The sequence below is a fragment of the Pelodiscus sinensis genome, chromosome 2 (assembly GCF_049634645.1).
Source record: "Pelodiscus sinensis isolate JC-2024 chromosome 2, ASM4963464v1, whole genome shotgun sequence".
Lineage (NCBI taxonomy): Eukaryota > Metazoa > Chordata > Testudines > Trionychidae > Pelodiscus > Pelodiscus sinensis.
This window is the reverse complement of record NC_134712.1, coordinates 71,102,104-71,116,251: the sequence shown is the minus strand read 5'-3', so window position 1 is coordinate 71,116,251 and position 14,148 is coordinate 71,102,104. Positions and strand designations below refer to the sequence as shown.

At 47.6% G+C, this 14,148-nt stretch overlaps 1 protein-coding gene and 1 long non-coding RNA gene across 5 annotated transcripts in view; one reads left to right on the top strand and one right to left on the bottom strand.

Annotated features, from left to right (window-relative positions):
* Positions 1 to 5,391, bottom strand: part of NOL4 (nucleolar protein 4) — a 265,203-nt gene extending 259,812 nt beyond the window's left edge. Inside the window, exon 1 of one of the 4 annotated variants that reach the window (XM_006115357.4) lies at positions 3,315 to 5,391. In XM_006115357.4, the coding sequence (XP_006115419.1) occupies positions 3,315 to 3,584 (270 nt within the window). In that variant the 5' untranslated portion in view covers positions 3,585 to 5,391. Of the gene's footprint in view, positions 1 to 2,532; positions 2,775 to 3,314 lie in introns of those variants that run through there. The other 3 variants (XM_006115358.4, XM_025180839.2, XM_006115360.4) reach the window with 3 other exon arrangements.
* A 29-nt stretch (positions 5,392 to 5,420) lies between these two features.
* Positions 5,421 to 14,148, top strand: part of LOC142827086 (uncharacterized) — a 65,803-nt gene continuing 57,075 nt past the window's right edge. The window contains exon 1 of the long non-coding RNA XR_012901487.1: positions 5,421 to 5,614. This is a non-coding gene — a long non-coding RNA (uncharacterized LOC142827086). The remainder of the gene's footprint in view (positions 5,615 to 14,148) is intronic.

Here is a 14,148-nt window from a genome sequence, read left to right as displayed (position 1 = left end):
TACATAAAACATATTTTTTAGTTATGGAATGAAATCATAGTGCAATTTAAACCAATGGAAATTTTGTCACTAACTTCCATGGGACCAAAAACAAAAATAATAAAAAAAAACCCTTAAGAAACGAGTGGTCCTGTAGCACCTTAAAGCAGAATTTCTCAAAGTGGTCTGCAGACCTACTCTGAAAAAGCTGCTAGGGGCTGCTCCCGTTTGTTTTCTTATCCGTCCTGGTTGCTCCTATTGGCTGCTGTTCACCGATTATAGCCAAGAGGAGCTGCGGGAAGTAGAGTGACCTAGGCCACTGCTTCTCGCAGCTCCCCTTGGCTGCAAACGGTGAACTGCAGCCATTGGGAGCCACGAGGCTCCATGGCTGTGGAGCCAGTAAGTAAACAAACAGGAGTGGCTTGGTAGAAGATTTCTCAGAGTGGGTCCACAGACCACTTTGAGAAACACTCACTTAGAGTCTAACAAATATATAAATATAGTATGAGCTTTCGTGGGCACAACCCATTTCTTCAGATGAGCTAGCCCTCTGAAACTTTTTTCGTGGGCTCAGGATTTCACCCATAATATATAAAACAATTTCTTTCTGAGCATAGAGCATTTGGCACTCTTTAGCATAAAGTAACATATCAGATAAACAGATACCAGTCTACAGCTCTATTTACACAAACCTACTTTGTGACTGGAGTATAAAGTTGGTTGTATGTGTTTAAGTGGAGGATGACATTTGTTTTTTAGCAACTGATAAATTGTACCTGAATATTGTGCATAGGGTTGCCAGGTATCCGGTATTGAACCGGACAGTTTGGTATTTTCGTCTCCTGCCGGTAAAAAAATTCAGAAAATACCAGACACCTAAAATGACTTTCTGACTTTTTCCTGGCCAGGAGGAGAAAATCCCGGGCTGTCTGGCTCAATACGGAGGCAGCCTGGCAACCCGAGTGCTTACCGGGTTCCTCAGGGGAGCTGTCCGGCCCAGTGCAGGGAGGCAAGATGGTGGGCGGCTGCCGGCAGCCTGTTAGGGCCAAAAAGCCTCACCATGCGTTTCTTAAAGGGGCCACACTGTTTTTGTTTTGTTTTATTTTCTTGCTTAACTCTCAGGGTCCTTTTTTTTTGGTATTTTTTCTGAAACCATCTGGCAACCCTAGTTTGTGCATACTCTTATCTTGTTTATACTGGGAAACAGATTTTGGAAACCAAACACTCACGCACATGGAAGACAGGGGATGTTTTACCTGAGCAAAGACTGCAAGATCTGTTAATTAATATTTTATGTTTAATAATTCAATGTAATGCCAAAAAAACTTTTTATTTTTATGGATATATCATGGTAGCTCTTTTGCCCTACTTTTGCTGTGGTGCTTGGTTGATTGTTATAATGTTTATAATATTTATCACAAATACACAAATATTCACAGGATTCCAAATGCGAGTAGTGGCAAAACTATCATGAAGATCAACATTTCAGTAAAATCTCTTAACAAGTAAACACACCAAGAAGTGACCTAGACACCTGAGACTGAAAAAAATCAAGAACAATAACAACAAACAACAAAAGCAGGGAGGAAATCCAAACCCTCCTGACCTAGTAAAGATGCCAAACAATGTACAAGTTGGTGACATACAGTAATGTTGTTTTTGAAAGGCCCAGAAATGCTCTAGCTTTTACTAAATCCTGTAAAATTAAAGTTAGTCTTTTTTATTCAGCCCATGAATTCATTTAATGTTACTCTAACAAAAGAAATTCGCTCACAGTTTTGAAATTGTGGTGAAATGTAAACCCATAAGAATTAAAAGATATTTCACGCAAGACACTTAAAAAAAACACTGCTCCAGTTAATGGAAGAATAAAATAAGATAGCATAGAGAAGTATAATTATATTTGAGATAATTTTTCCTTTGTTCTATGCTCGATTTTCAATTTCCATCCCAAAATATATGTAATCTACAGTAAATCTCAGGGTCAGATATTAATAATCTGCTGCTTAACTTTAGAAAAGTAACATGCCTTTTTCCATGAAAAGGCTGCACCTATAGGCAGACCTAGAACCCTCTGTGAATAGAACTGGTAAGAAGGGAACAAAAACATTGCTCAGAACATTCTCTATTATCCCTTGCTTTTTAACTCCTTTACAAAATTAATTCCACATCTATATTTCCTGGCAACAGTCAATCTGATTATTAGAAAGAGGACAATATAAACCAGCACCCCAATGCCTTAATGTATTAATACTTTGAAGAAGATACTTATACAGGATTTCCAGATTTTTCCCAGCACTATATGTTTTAATTAAACCTAGCTACTTTTCAAGAAGAATTCTGCATTATGCCATCCAAGAGCATGAGATTTTCCTTAGACCACGATGAGATTTCAGTGCAAAAGAAAATACTGTTTATCAAATCAAAGTATTGAAGCAAAAATAAAAGATTACCCGTGTTTCCATCTTTAGATCTCCAAATAAGGAGTCTAGATTCTTTGAGGAAGATTAAAGAGGAAAATGATAAATTAAAGAGTTCAATATGCAAACCTACTTGTAGCCAATCGTTCCCATCTTCTTAAAGAGGAAATGCTGTAGTTCCTGCCACCACCAAGCATAACAGCTCCGCCGCTGTTAGAACTGCGTCTAGCTATTCAGATTCAGACCCTAGGAAGGCTCGTGCCTCTACTGGATGGCATCAATTGAGTTTCAGCTTTATAGCTGTGAGACTTGAGCAATCCCAGAAAGAGAAACAAAATTTGCTATTTGGTCATGTGGGAACCTCTCTCTCTTCCTCTCTCTTTGTAGATCATCCTCTCCTCGTCTCCTTTAATAAAATAGCAACGCTCCAGAGTCATCCAGGCATATCCCTGCTGCTGTGTCTCAGGGGCTGCGGTCTAACAATAAAATAGCCCGATATCCTGGGGAAGCCCCCAAATAAACGACCAGCGCCACATTTGGCTTTGCGCCAGGAAGGATACACCGTGCTCTATCGATCGCAAGCAGCATATTATGAAAATGTGCAGCTGTAAGCGTAATTGTGTGGCCTTTCTACAATGGCTCGGCACGCGACAGACACCACACAGCCGGGACAATAGCTCGCCCCAAAATAACAGCACAGAGCCAGCGGGGAGAATGGAGGGGGGCTGATGACTTTAACTATAAAGGGCCACAAAGCCCTAACCTGTGCACAATGTGACATGCAAATACAACATGGTGATGACTTAGGGGAAGAGAGAGAAACGAGCCAACTGTGGCTGTGGCTCCCCCTTTCCCTCTCTCCCACTCTAAGCTGCATTGGTCGACATATAACAAGGAAGACAATTCTCTACTAACCGTGGTTTTGACTGGCACGTACAGCACTTGCTTCGCTCCTCCACCAGCACCATTGACCTCGTCCGAATTGCCGAGCTGGAAGCCTTTCGACTTGACCCAGAATTTGAATTTGGCATTATCCGTGGAGCTCGATTCGGAGCCATTCAAGAGCTGGACGATCCGGTCGTATTTTTTACGGGTCACGGTCTTGGTTTTCCCCGAGTCCCCGTAAGTCCTGAGACACCAGTCCTGGAACTGGCGGTACATGTCCCGGTCGCCGCTCTCCATCATAGCCTCCGAGACACACCACGCACGCTACAAAACGGGCCGTGCCGGGGTCTTCCAAATGTACTTTGCACCTGTTCACCTAGTGCTCATGAAAAATGCATCCACCACCGAGATGGAATCAGAGGAGGTCCCGGTGCGAGCAGATCCCAGCTGATTTTTTGTTGTTATGGTTGGGGGAGGGGAGGGGAGAGAGAGGGTAGCAATCAATCCAGTAGTGTAGCAATGTTCTTGTTCATTTTTGTAACTGTGCCGGACCACAGCAGGCAAACGGGTCTTGTAGAGGCTCCTCTTATCCTTCTCCCTGTACGTGATCGCTAATATCGTGCAAGGCAGGACTATCCCAGTATCTCCGAAGGCGTCTACCCAGAGGGGTTTGATTTATAAATAATTAAAAGCCTACCCCTTGGCTTAACAAAAAGAGAAAATAGAATAGTGACCCGTCTTCTTCTTCTCTCAGATGTCAGCTCCACCCGGCTGTACCCTGGATGGTGCAGGTGAAAAAAATAAAAAAAGAAACACTCTCCACCCCAGCCAGCCCTCGCTGCTTTTTTCAAAGGGCTTTCTGTGTCTGTCCTGGAGGACCGTGCCTCTCCTCTGTGCAGGATGGAGGAAACACTGAAGGGCAAATTGGTCTCTGTTCCCCCTCTATTCCATGGCTGGTTTTGCTTTAAATTTCTCTGCTTTTGGGCGTTAAAAGTACGGGAAAGAAAGAAAGTTCTTACCTGTTATTTTCCTTCCTAACAAATTCCATGCACATTTTTAATATTTTTTTTTTAAAAAAAGGTCTGTGAAAATTTCACTTGGTCCTACTCAGTCCCATTGAATTTCAGATGCCCTTATAGGAATTCTCATTTATTTATTTGAAATCCCAGCAGATAGAGGAAAATATATACAAGATATGATCAGATATTAGACCAAAGCAGATCAGTCCCAGGAAGATGTTGGTAAAGGAAAAAAGGCGGCTGTCGGTTGGTCTGCCAGTTTTATAATGGTGCTCACACATGCAGGACTCTTCTGGTCTGGGGTTTCATTTGGTGACTGTGCTAAACTGGCTACAAGACATTGCACAAGTAAGTTTGCATGCGGATGCTTAATAGAAACCCCCCCTTTTTTAAGGGATCGATTTTTTTCTCCCTTTGGCTTTGCCAGTTTCGAGTCACCCTGGAGATTTCTGATCACCCTGTTTTCCCCTACCACGTAATGGAGGGCACCCCTTTCTCTGGTGAAAGTAGCCAAATTGTTAGCTCCTCTTGACGGTCCTCCAAGGCAAATGCAGTCTGCAGCTCCTCCATTCAACACCTACTTCCAATCATTAAAGGATCCAGGAAAAGGGGAGTTCCCATCCTCCTCTCCCAGCCTCTGCAAGATGCCCTGTCTTAGACACACACACACTCCCACTCTCTCTGTGTGTGCTTTCCACCCGTCCTGTTCAGCTCCTCCGCTACACGGGCTGCCAGACAAGTGCACACACATTCCTGGTCGGTTTCACAGCCAGCATTCCCCCATTGTTATGTGTGTGTACGCATGATACATGTATGTTCTCCTCTGGTCTCCAGAACGAAAGCGAAGTCAGGGCTGAAACGCCTCGCCACCCTGGCGCACCATGGAGCAGCCTTGTCCCAGGCAGGCACGCAGGCAGGCACTTGCAAAATGGTCAGTCCCTCCTCCTCCTCCTCCTCAGCCGCCTCCCCGGCTCGCGCTCCGTTCAGTGGCTCTATTGGAAGGTCTCGCGGCGGCTGGAGCCGGGACTGACAGTAGCAGCACAGGCTGAGCGAGAGCAAAGCTCCACACTAAACCTCTCCCCCCCCCCCCCACCCGTCGGCCGCGCGCTGATTGGCCAGCGGGACAAAAGTTTCTGTGGAGACGGCTGAGCAGCTACGTGACGGACAGAATTGTCCCATTTAGGGATCCCGGGCAGTGCGCATGCTGCAGGCGGCGGCAGGTTACAGAGCGCGGGGCAGGCGAGGCGGCCAGGCAGCAAGGTGGCGCAGAGAAGCAGAGGCGGCTGCGAGCACATCCTCAGCCAGAGCCAGGTTGGGGGGAATGCAAGGGGAGGGTTTCCATGGAGATTTCATCGAGTCCCCCCTCTCCACACACACACAGCAGATCAGCTGACATCATTAGCTTAGGACCTAATTATTGCTTATTGGAGCAACAAATGAGAGCGAGGGCCAGCTGCAGGAGGCAGAGCGATTTTCCTTTGCACCCGGTGGACGAGGCAGAGCTCAGCAGTCCCGGGTGGCTTCTCATTAACTTGCAGGGTTTCTAGAAGCGGGAGCAACAGACCACAGTCTGGCTGCACCGCCACCCACCCACGCACATCCCTGCCTGCTACTTATTTTTTTTTAAATGCAAAAGTAGTGGGGAATATTTGATGTCTCCAAAATGAACTGGCCTATGAACTTGGTGTCAGTCCACCAGCTGGAGTGGCACATCTGGAGAAGGGCACAAACAGCTGGAGGAAAGACAGCAAATCACACCAGTTACCATTAAAAGGGGGGACGTGGAGACTTTTTCTAGAACAGTTTATCCATTTTGAAATAAAAGAAAAAGGCTGCTGGTTTTTTCTTCTGTCCCCTCTCCCTTCCCCCCCGCCCCCCCCCCCACATGGGAGCAGCAGGATAGCTTCCAACTGTTTGGCCTATGTCTTTTAACAAATGCAGGACTATCCCCAGTAACACCCTAATTAGTGGCTTCTCCAGGCATTAGGACATTCTACACCAAACTCTTCAAAGGCCAACTCCACAGAGACTCAGGAACTCTCAACCCACAGCTACAAAGTGGGTTCTGATTCCTAGATTCCAAGGCCAGAAGGCACAATTGCGATCACCTCGTCAGACCTCCTGTAGAGGGTCTGTCCCAGGGCTGGTTTTGTTCAACATGTTTATCAATGACCTGAATGAGGGGTTGGATTGCACCCTCAGCAAGTTTGTGGATGACACAAAGGTAATTGGGAAGGTAGATATGTTGGAGGGTAGGGAGAGGGTCCAGAATGACCTAGACAATTTGGAGACAATCTGATGAGGTTCAGCAAGACTGAAGAATCCAAAGCACAGCTACAGGCTGGGGACCAACTGGCTAAGCAGCAGTTCTGCAGAAAAGGACCTGTGGATTACAGTGGATGAGAAGCTGGATATGAGTTAGCCAAGAAGGCTAACAGCATACTGAGTGCATTAGTAGGAACATTGCCGTTAGATGTAGGGATAGAAATGTAGCCGTGTTAGTCTGGGGTAGCTGAAACAAAATACAGGACAATGTAGCACTTTAAAGACTAACAAGATGGTTTATTAGATGATGAGCTTTCGTGGGCCAGACCCACTTCCTCAGATCAAATAGTGGAAGAAAATAGTCACAACCATATATACCAAAGGATACAATTTAAAAAAATGAACACATATGAAAAGGACAAATTACATTTCAGAACAGAAGGGGAATCCGGGGGGGGGGCGGGGGGGAAGGAAGGTGAATGCCTGAGAGTTAATGATATTAGAGGTGGGGAAGGGTAGATGTCTGTGAGTTAATGGTATTAGAGGTGATTATTCCCCTTTATTCATCACCAGTGAAGCCTCATATGGAGTATTGCATCAATTTTTTGCTCTCTCCCCCACCATTACAGAAAGGATGTGAATTCACTAGAGAAAATGCAGAAGAGGGCAAGAAAAAATATTGGGGGCTGGAGCACATGACTTAAGCTCAGTTCCCTCAGCCTCTCCTATTTAGTCTGCAGAAGAGAAAAATGAGGGGGAACTTGATAGCTGCCTTCAACTATCTGAAGGGGGAGTTCCAAAGAAGATGAAGAAGGCTGTTTTCAGTGGTGATAGATGACAGGATGAGGAGCAATGGTCTCATGTTTCAGTGGGGGAGGTCTAGGTTGGATATTAGGAAAAACTATTTCATTAGGAGGGTGGTGAAGCACTGGAATGGGTTACCTAGGGAGATGGTGGAATCTTCATCCCTAGAGGTTTTAAGTCTTGGCTTGACAAAGTCCTTGGCTGGGATGATTTATTTGGGATTGGCCCTGCTTTTAGCAGGTGGTTGGACTCAATGACCTCCTGAGGTCACAGCCCATCCAAGCATTTTGGATGTTTTTCTACATTTTCAAAGATATTGATTTCAATTACAACATGGAATACAAAGTGTACATTTCTTATTTTATATTCTTTTATTGAAAATATTAGCATTGTAAAAATTATAAACAAAAGAAATAATATTTTCAATTCACCTCATACGAGTACTATAGTGTAATCTCTACTGTGAAAGTGCAATTTACAAATGCAGATTTTTTTATTACATAAGTGCCCTTCAAAACAACAGTGCAAAGCTTTAGAACCTACAAGTCCACTCAGTCCCTCTTCTTCTTCAACCAGTTGCTAAGACAAAGAAGTTTGTTTACATTTATAGGAAATAATGCTGCCCATTTTGTATTTACATTGTCATCTGAAAGTGAGAATCAGTGTTTGCGTGGCATTTTTGTAGCCAGCATTGCAAGGTATTTACTTGCCAGATATGCTAAGCATTTGTATGCTCCTTCATGCGTCTGTTACCATTCCAGAAGACATGCTTACATGTTGATGACACTTGTTAAAAAGTGTTAATTAAATTTGTGACTGAACTAGTTGGGGGAAGAACTTTATGTCTCCTGCTCATTTTTACTGGCATTTTACCATACCTTTCATGTTATAGCAATCTCAGATGATGACCCAGTATATGTTTATTCTATTAACACCTTCACCACAGGTTTATCTATGGAAAAAGGTACCAATGTAAAATTTCTAAAGATAGCTTCAGCATTCAAACATAAGTTTAAGAATCTGTAATGCCTTCTAAAATCTGAGAGGGACCACATGTGGACCATGCTTTCAGAAGTCATAAAAGAGCAACATTCCAATGTGGAAACTACAGAACCCAAACCACCAAAAAAGAAAAACCAACTGTCTGCTGGTGGCATCTGGCTCAGATGATGAAAATGAACATGCATCAGTCTTCACTACTTTGGATTGCTATCAAGCAAAACCTGTCCTCAGCATGGACACATGTCTTCTGGAAAGGTGGTTGAAGTAATAAGAGACTTATGAATTTTTAGCACATCTGGCACATATATATCCTGAATTACTGGCTACAACAGTGGCACATGAATGCCTGTTCTCATATTTGAGTGATTGGCTGAACAGGAAGTAGGACTGAGTGAACACATAGGCACTGAAGTGTTCCATTGTTTTATTTTTGAAATTAAGTCTACATTTATAAATTCAACTTTCATGATAAAGGGATTGCACTAAAGCACCTGTATTAGGTGAATTGAAAAATACTATTTCTTTTGTTTTACAATACAAATATGTGTAATAAAAATACAAAGTTAGCACTATACACTTTGTATTCTGTGTTGTAATTGAAATAAATATATTTGAAAGCAGAAAACATCCAAAATATTTAAATAAATGGTATCTTATTAATCATTATTAATCATGCTGTTAATTTAATTGTGTGATTAATCTTTTTAATCATTGGACAGCTCTAATCATTTTATTTATCAGTTGCATGGAGATAGTACCTAGAAGTCTCAGTTATGGACCAAGATCCCATGATGGTAGGCATCATTGTATAATCCAGTAACAAAAAGTCTGTGATGCAAAGTATTAGCAATCTAAATAGTGTGTGAATGTTAGGACTTCTAGATCAGCATATATATGCCATTAATTTCAGTGGGGATTGATAATGCATTTGGAATACAAGATAAGGCCCCCGATTTTTAAATCACCACAAGTAGTTTCTGAAATTAAGACTTTAAAGTTTACTTGGATTAGAAACAGTGAATGAAGCTAGATAAAAACCGTTTACTTTGATTTAGCTGTTCAAATCGTAGGCTTGACTTTCTCTGATCTAGCCTCAACCACTTTCCCTAAACTAAACAAATCCTATGGCTATGTCTACACTACACATTTTTGTTGCAGAAAATATGCTAATGAGGGACTCATTAGCATGAGTCGTGACATCATTAGCATATTTTCTGCCATTTCTTTTTGTGCAAGGGGTTTTTGTGCAAAAAGAAGCAGTGTGGACATTCCCTTTTTGTGCAAAAACACCTTGCGCAAAAAGAAACAGCAGAAAATATGCTAATGAGTCCTGACTCATGCTAATGAGTTGCGACTCATGCTAATGAGTTCCTCATTAGCATATTTTCTGCCAAAAAAACTCGTAGTGCAGACGTAGCCTATGAGTTTTATAAGTTGGGGAAAACAAGTGGAATTCATTTGTGTTGCTAAAAACTATCTTCTGTCAATGTTAATATGAAAGAGTATATTTTATTCATTAAAAATTCTCACCCTTTCCCTTGCAAATTTTGGATTCCTTACAAAGAAATGAATCCATTTCTTTCAGAAATTCTTAAAACCTATTCCCTTCCCCAGAATCATGTGAACTTTAAGATTTTAACATCTTTTAAAGCAGGGGCAAGAAAAATTCATAGATTCAGTAGACTAAGAGTTTTGTTGGGTCTTTTTTTTATGGCTTTGTTTTGCTGTGTTCTGCAGACCCTAGGTTTCCTACAGTAGCTAAATGGACTGCTCTAGTGTTGGCTTTTCAGCCAGACTGAAACAATATTGCTCCAACAGATGTGTGGACTCTCCCATTCATTGTAATGAAGCATTAACCATGAAGAAGTGTTTTGACCATTTAAAGTTCTTCAAATGCACAAAATTGTTATGGGGATTCTAAAATAAAGCAATTTATAAATATTGCATATTGAGAATTATGAACACTAGCTGTCATGTAACAGAAGCTTCAATGGGTAGCCGAGTTAGTCTGTACAGGTAAACTGAAAAAACAACAAATAGTCTGATAGCACTTTATAGACTAAGAAGACATGTAGATGATATCATGAGTTTTCTTGGGCACGGCCCACTTCTTCAGGACCAAAAGACATCCAACACTCTGGTCATCTGAAGAAGTGAGTGGTGCCCACGAAAGCTCATGATACCATCTACATGTTTTGTCATGTAACAGTTCATTAAAAGACAGAGAATGAAAAGTGAAGGGCTGTGTCTAGACTGCATCCATTTTCCGTAAAAGGGATGCAAATTAGACACATCGCAATTGCAAATGAAGCGGGGATTTAAATCCCCCCCGCTTCATTTGCATAAAAATGGCTGCTGCTTTTTTCCAGCTCGGAGCTTTGCCGGAAAAAAGCGCCAGTCTAGACGCAGATCTTTCGGAAAATAAACCCTTTTCCAAAAGATCCCTTATTCCTCTTAAAATAAGGAATAAGGGATCTTTGGAAAAGGGTTTATTTTCCGAAAGATCTGCGTCTAGACTGGCGCTTTTTTCTGGCAAAGCTCCGAGCCGGAAAAAAGCGGCAGCCATGTTTATACAAATGAAGCAGGGTGGATTTAAATCCCCGCTTCATTTGCAATTGCGATGTGTCTAATTTGCATCCCTTTTACGTAAAAGGGATGCATGAAGTCTAGACACAGCCAAGGTATCTTTGGGTATGTCTACACTAGAAAGTTAGTTCGAACTAACGGACGTTAGTTCGAACTAACTTTCCTATGCGCTACACTAGCGCTCCGTTAGTTCGAACTTAATTCGAACTAACGGAGCGCTTAGTTCGAACTAGGTAAACCTCATTTTACGAGGACTAACGCCTAGTTCGAACTAGCTAGTTCGAACTAAGGGCTGTGTAGCCCTTTAGTTCGAACTAGTGGGAGGCTAAGGCTTCCCAGGTTTCCCTGGTGGCCACTCTGGCCAACACCAGGGAAACTCTATTGCCCCCCTCCCGGCCCCGGAGCCCTTAAAGGGCCACGGGCTGGCTACTCACTTTGTGCCAGTTGCAAGGCTGCCAGCACCCGTGCCTGCACAGCCTGCACCTGCCACACCATGAGCCAGCCATCCGAGGGCTCCCAGCCCTCCACTGCTCCCCACGACCAGCCTGGCGGCTCCCGGGAGCCTGCCCGGGGGCGCAAAAGGCGGGCGCCCGCCTGGTCAAGTGCGGAGATCGTGGACCTCATCGAGGTTTGGGGGGAAGCCTCAAATGTCCACGATCTCCGCACTAGCCACCGGAACGCGGCCGTCTATGGACGCATGGCTGCCAGCCTGGCCGCCAGGGGCCACCAGCGCAGCCGGGAGCAGGTGCGCTGCAAGATTAAAGACTTGCGGCAGTCCTACTCCCGGGCCTGCCTGCCAGGGGCTGACCCGGAGGCCTGCCCCCACTTCCATGCCCTGGACCGCATCCTGGGGCCTCATGCCGTCCCTGCCCCCCGGGACGTGATTGACCCCGGGGCAGAGGGACCGCTCCTGGACACCGAGGAGGAGCAAGAGGGCTCTGAGATCCAGGAGCCTGCCGCCAGCCTTCCCAGGACCCGGGACCCCCGAGGCACCCCACAGAGCCGCTCGCCTGCATCATCAGAGGCCGGGGAGGCGTCCACCTGTGAGTACCCTCGTGTTCCCCTTATGTGTACGGGGGGCTGGGGCGAGAGGGAGCCCCGGGACCGTGTGCCTGGGCCTTGCCCACCACGGAGCAGCAGCTGGGGATCCTGCAGGGGCCCTGGCCTTGCAGAGGGGAGCTGGGTTTCACACACCTGGGCCCCTGGGGTAATTGACCGCTGGTCTTCTTGCACCACAGCTGCAGCACCGGGGCCTGCAGGGCGCACCACACCGCCTGCAGCAGCCGCCCGCGCCCGGGCAAGCAGGACAGCCAGGAACCAGGAGGACTACCAGAGGCGGCATCTCCGGTTCCTGGACCGACAGCTCCGTCTCCAGGACCACTGGGTCCAGGAGGACCTCAGGCTGCGCCAGAGGAGTCTGGAGGCCCTGGAGGAGCAGGGCCGTGCCCTGCGAGGCCACCTCCAGAGCCTGCTGGACCGCTTTCCATTTCCTCCTCCCCCTGCTCCCCCTCTTGCTCCCCCTCCTGCTCCCCCTCTTTCTCCCCCTCTTGCTCCCCCTGCTCCCCCTCTTGCTCCCCCTCCTGCTCCCCCTCTTTCTCCCCCTCTTGCTCCCCCTCTTTCTCCCCCTCTTGCTCCCCCTGCTCCCCCTCTTGCTCCCCCTCCTGCTCCCCCTCTTGCTCCCCCTGCTTCCGCTCCTGCTTCCGCTCCTGCTCCCCCTCTTTCTCCCCCTCTTGCTCCCCCTCTTTCTCCCCCTCTTGCTCCCCCTGCTCCCCCTCTTGCTCCCCCTCCTGCTCCCCCTCTTGCTCCCCCTGCTTCCGCTCCTGCTTCCGCTCCTGCTTCCTCCACACCCCCTGTCCTCTCTGCCCCCCCCTCCACAACCATTCCCCACCGACGCCCCCGGACCCGCAGTGTGGCGAGACGGGAGAGGCACCCAGACTCCCACCCCTGAGCTTTCCTTTCCCTTCCTCCCTTCCCTCCCCTCCCCTTCCAGCTCCCTCGTCCCAGGTTTCCCCCTCCCTTCTCCCACCTTCATTCCTCCCTCCCCCACCCCAGTTCTCTGAAATAAACAGACGTTTTTGTTGGAAAAACAGGTGTCTTTATTGTACAGTAGATAGGGAGGGGAAAGGGGAAGGGGGGGGGTAGGGTGGAAGAAGGCCCCGGTGGGGCATGCAGGGAGAGGTCAGTCCTCCTCCTCCTCCACCTGGAAGCTCTCCCGCAGGGCTTCCCGGATCCGGATGGCCCCCCGCTGGGCTTCCCGGACGGCGGCGGTGCGGGGCTGACCGTAGTGTCCAGCCATGCGGTCAGCCTCAGCCATCCAGGCTGGCAAGAAAGCCTCCCCCTTCCGCTCACACAAATTGTGGAGCACACAACATGCCGCCACCACGGGAGGGATGTTGTGCTCGGCCAGGTCCAGACGGGTGAGGAGGCATCGAAAGCGGGCTTTCAGTCGCCCGAAGGCCCCCTCCACCACGATGCGGGCCCTGCTCAGCCTGTTATTGAAGGCCTGGCGGGAGGGATTGAGGTGTCCCGTGTAGGGCTTCATGAGCCAGGGCTGCAGTGGGTAGGCGGCATCCCCCACCAGGCAGACGGGCATGTCCACGTCCCCGACCCTGATGTGGCGGTCGGGGAAGAAGGTCCCGTCCTGCAGCCGCTGGCACACGGAGGAGTTCCGGTACACCCGGGCGTCGTGTGCTTTGCCGGACCAGCCCACATTTATGTCCGTCAACTGTCCCCGGTGGTCACACACGGCCTGCAGGATGACGGAGAAGTACCCCTTGCGGTTCACGTACCGGGACGCCTGGTGTTCCGGGGCACGGATGGGGATGTGCGTCCCGTCGATGGCCCCCCCGCAGTTGGGGAAGCCGAGGGCGCCGAATCCCCGGATGACGGCATCCGGGTCGGCGAGGCGGACCACCCTGCGGAGCAGCACCCGGTTGATGGCCTTGACCACCTGCGGAGAGAGACACAGCAAAGCGTCAATCAGTGGGGCGCCCGGGTGGCTGGGAGCGTGCGTGCCCTGGCAGTGCCCCGCGCCCCACTCCCGGAAGCAACCCCCCTGGCGGCGTGTAGTACGGCCGGGACAGCCCGACCCCTCCGGTGCGGGGCGCCTTCGCCTCCTCCCGCCCCCCCCTTTGTCCCTGGGGCGGCCCATCCCCTCCTCGCAGCCCCCCTCCCCCCCGGCTCGGTGG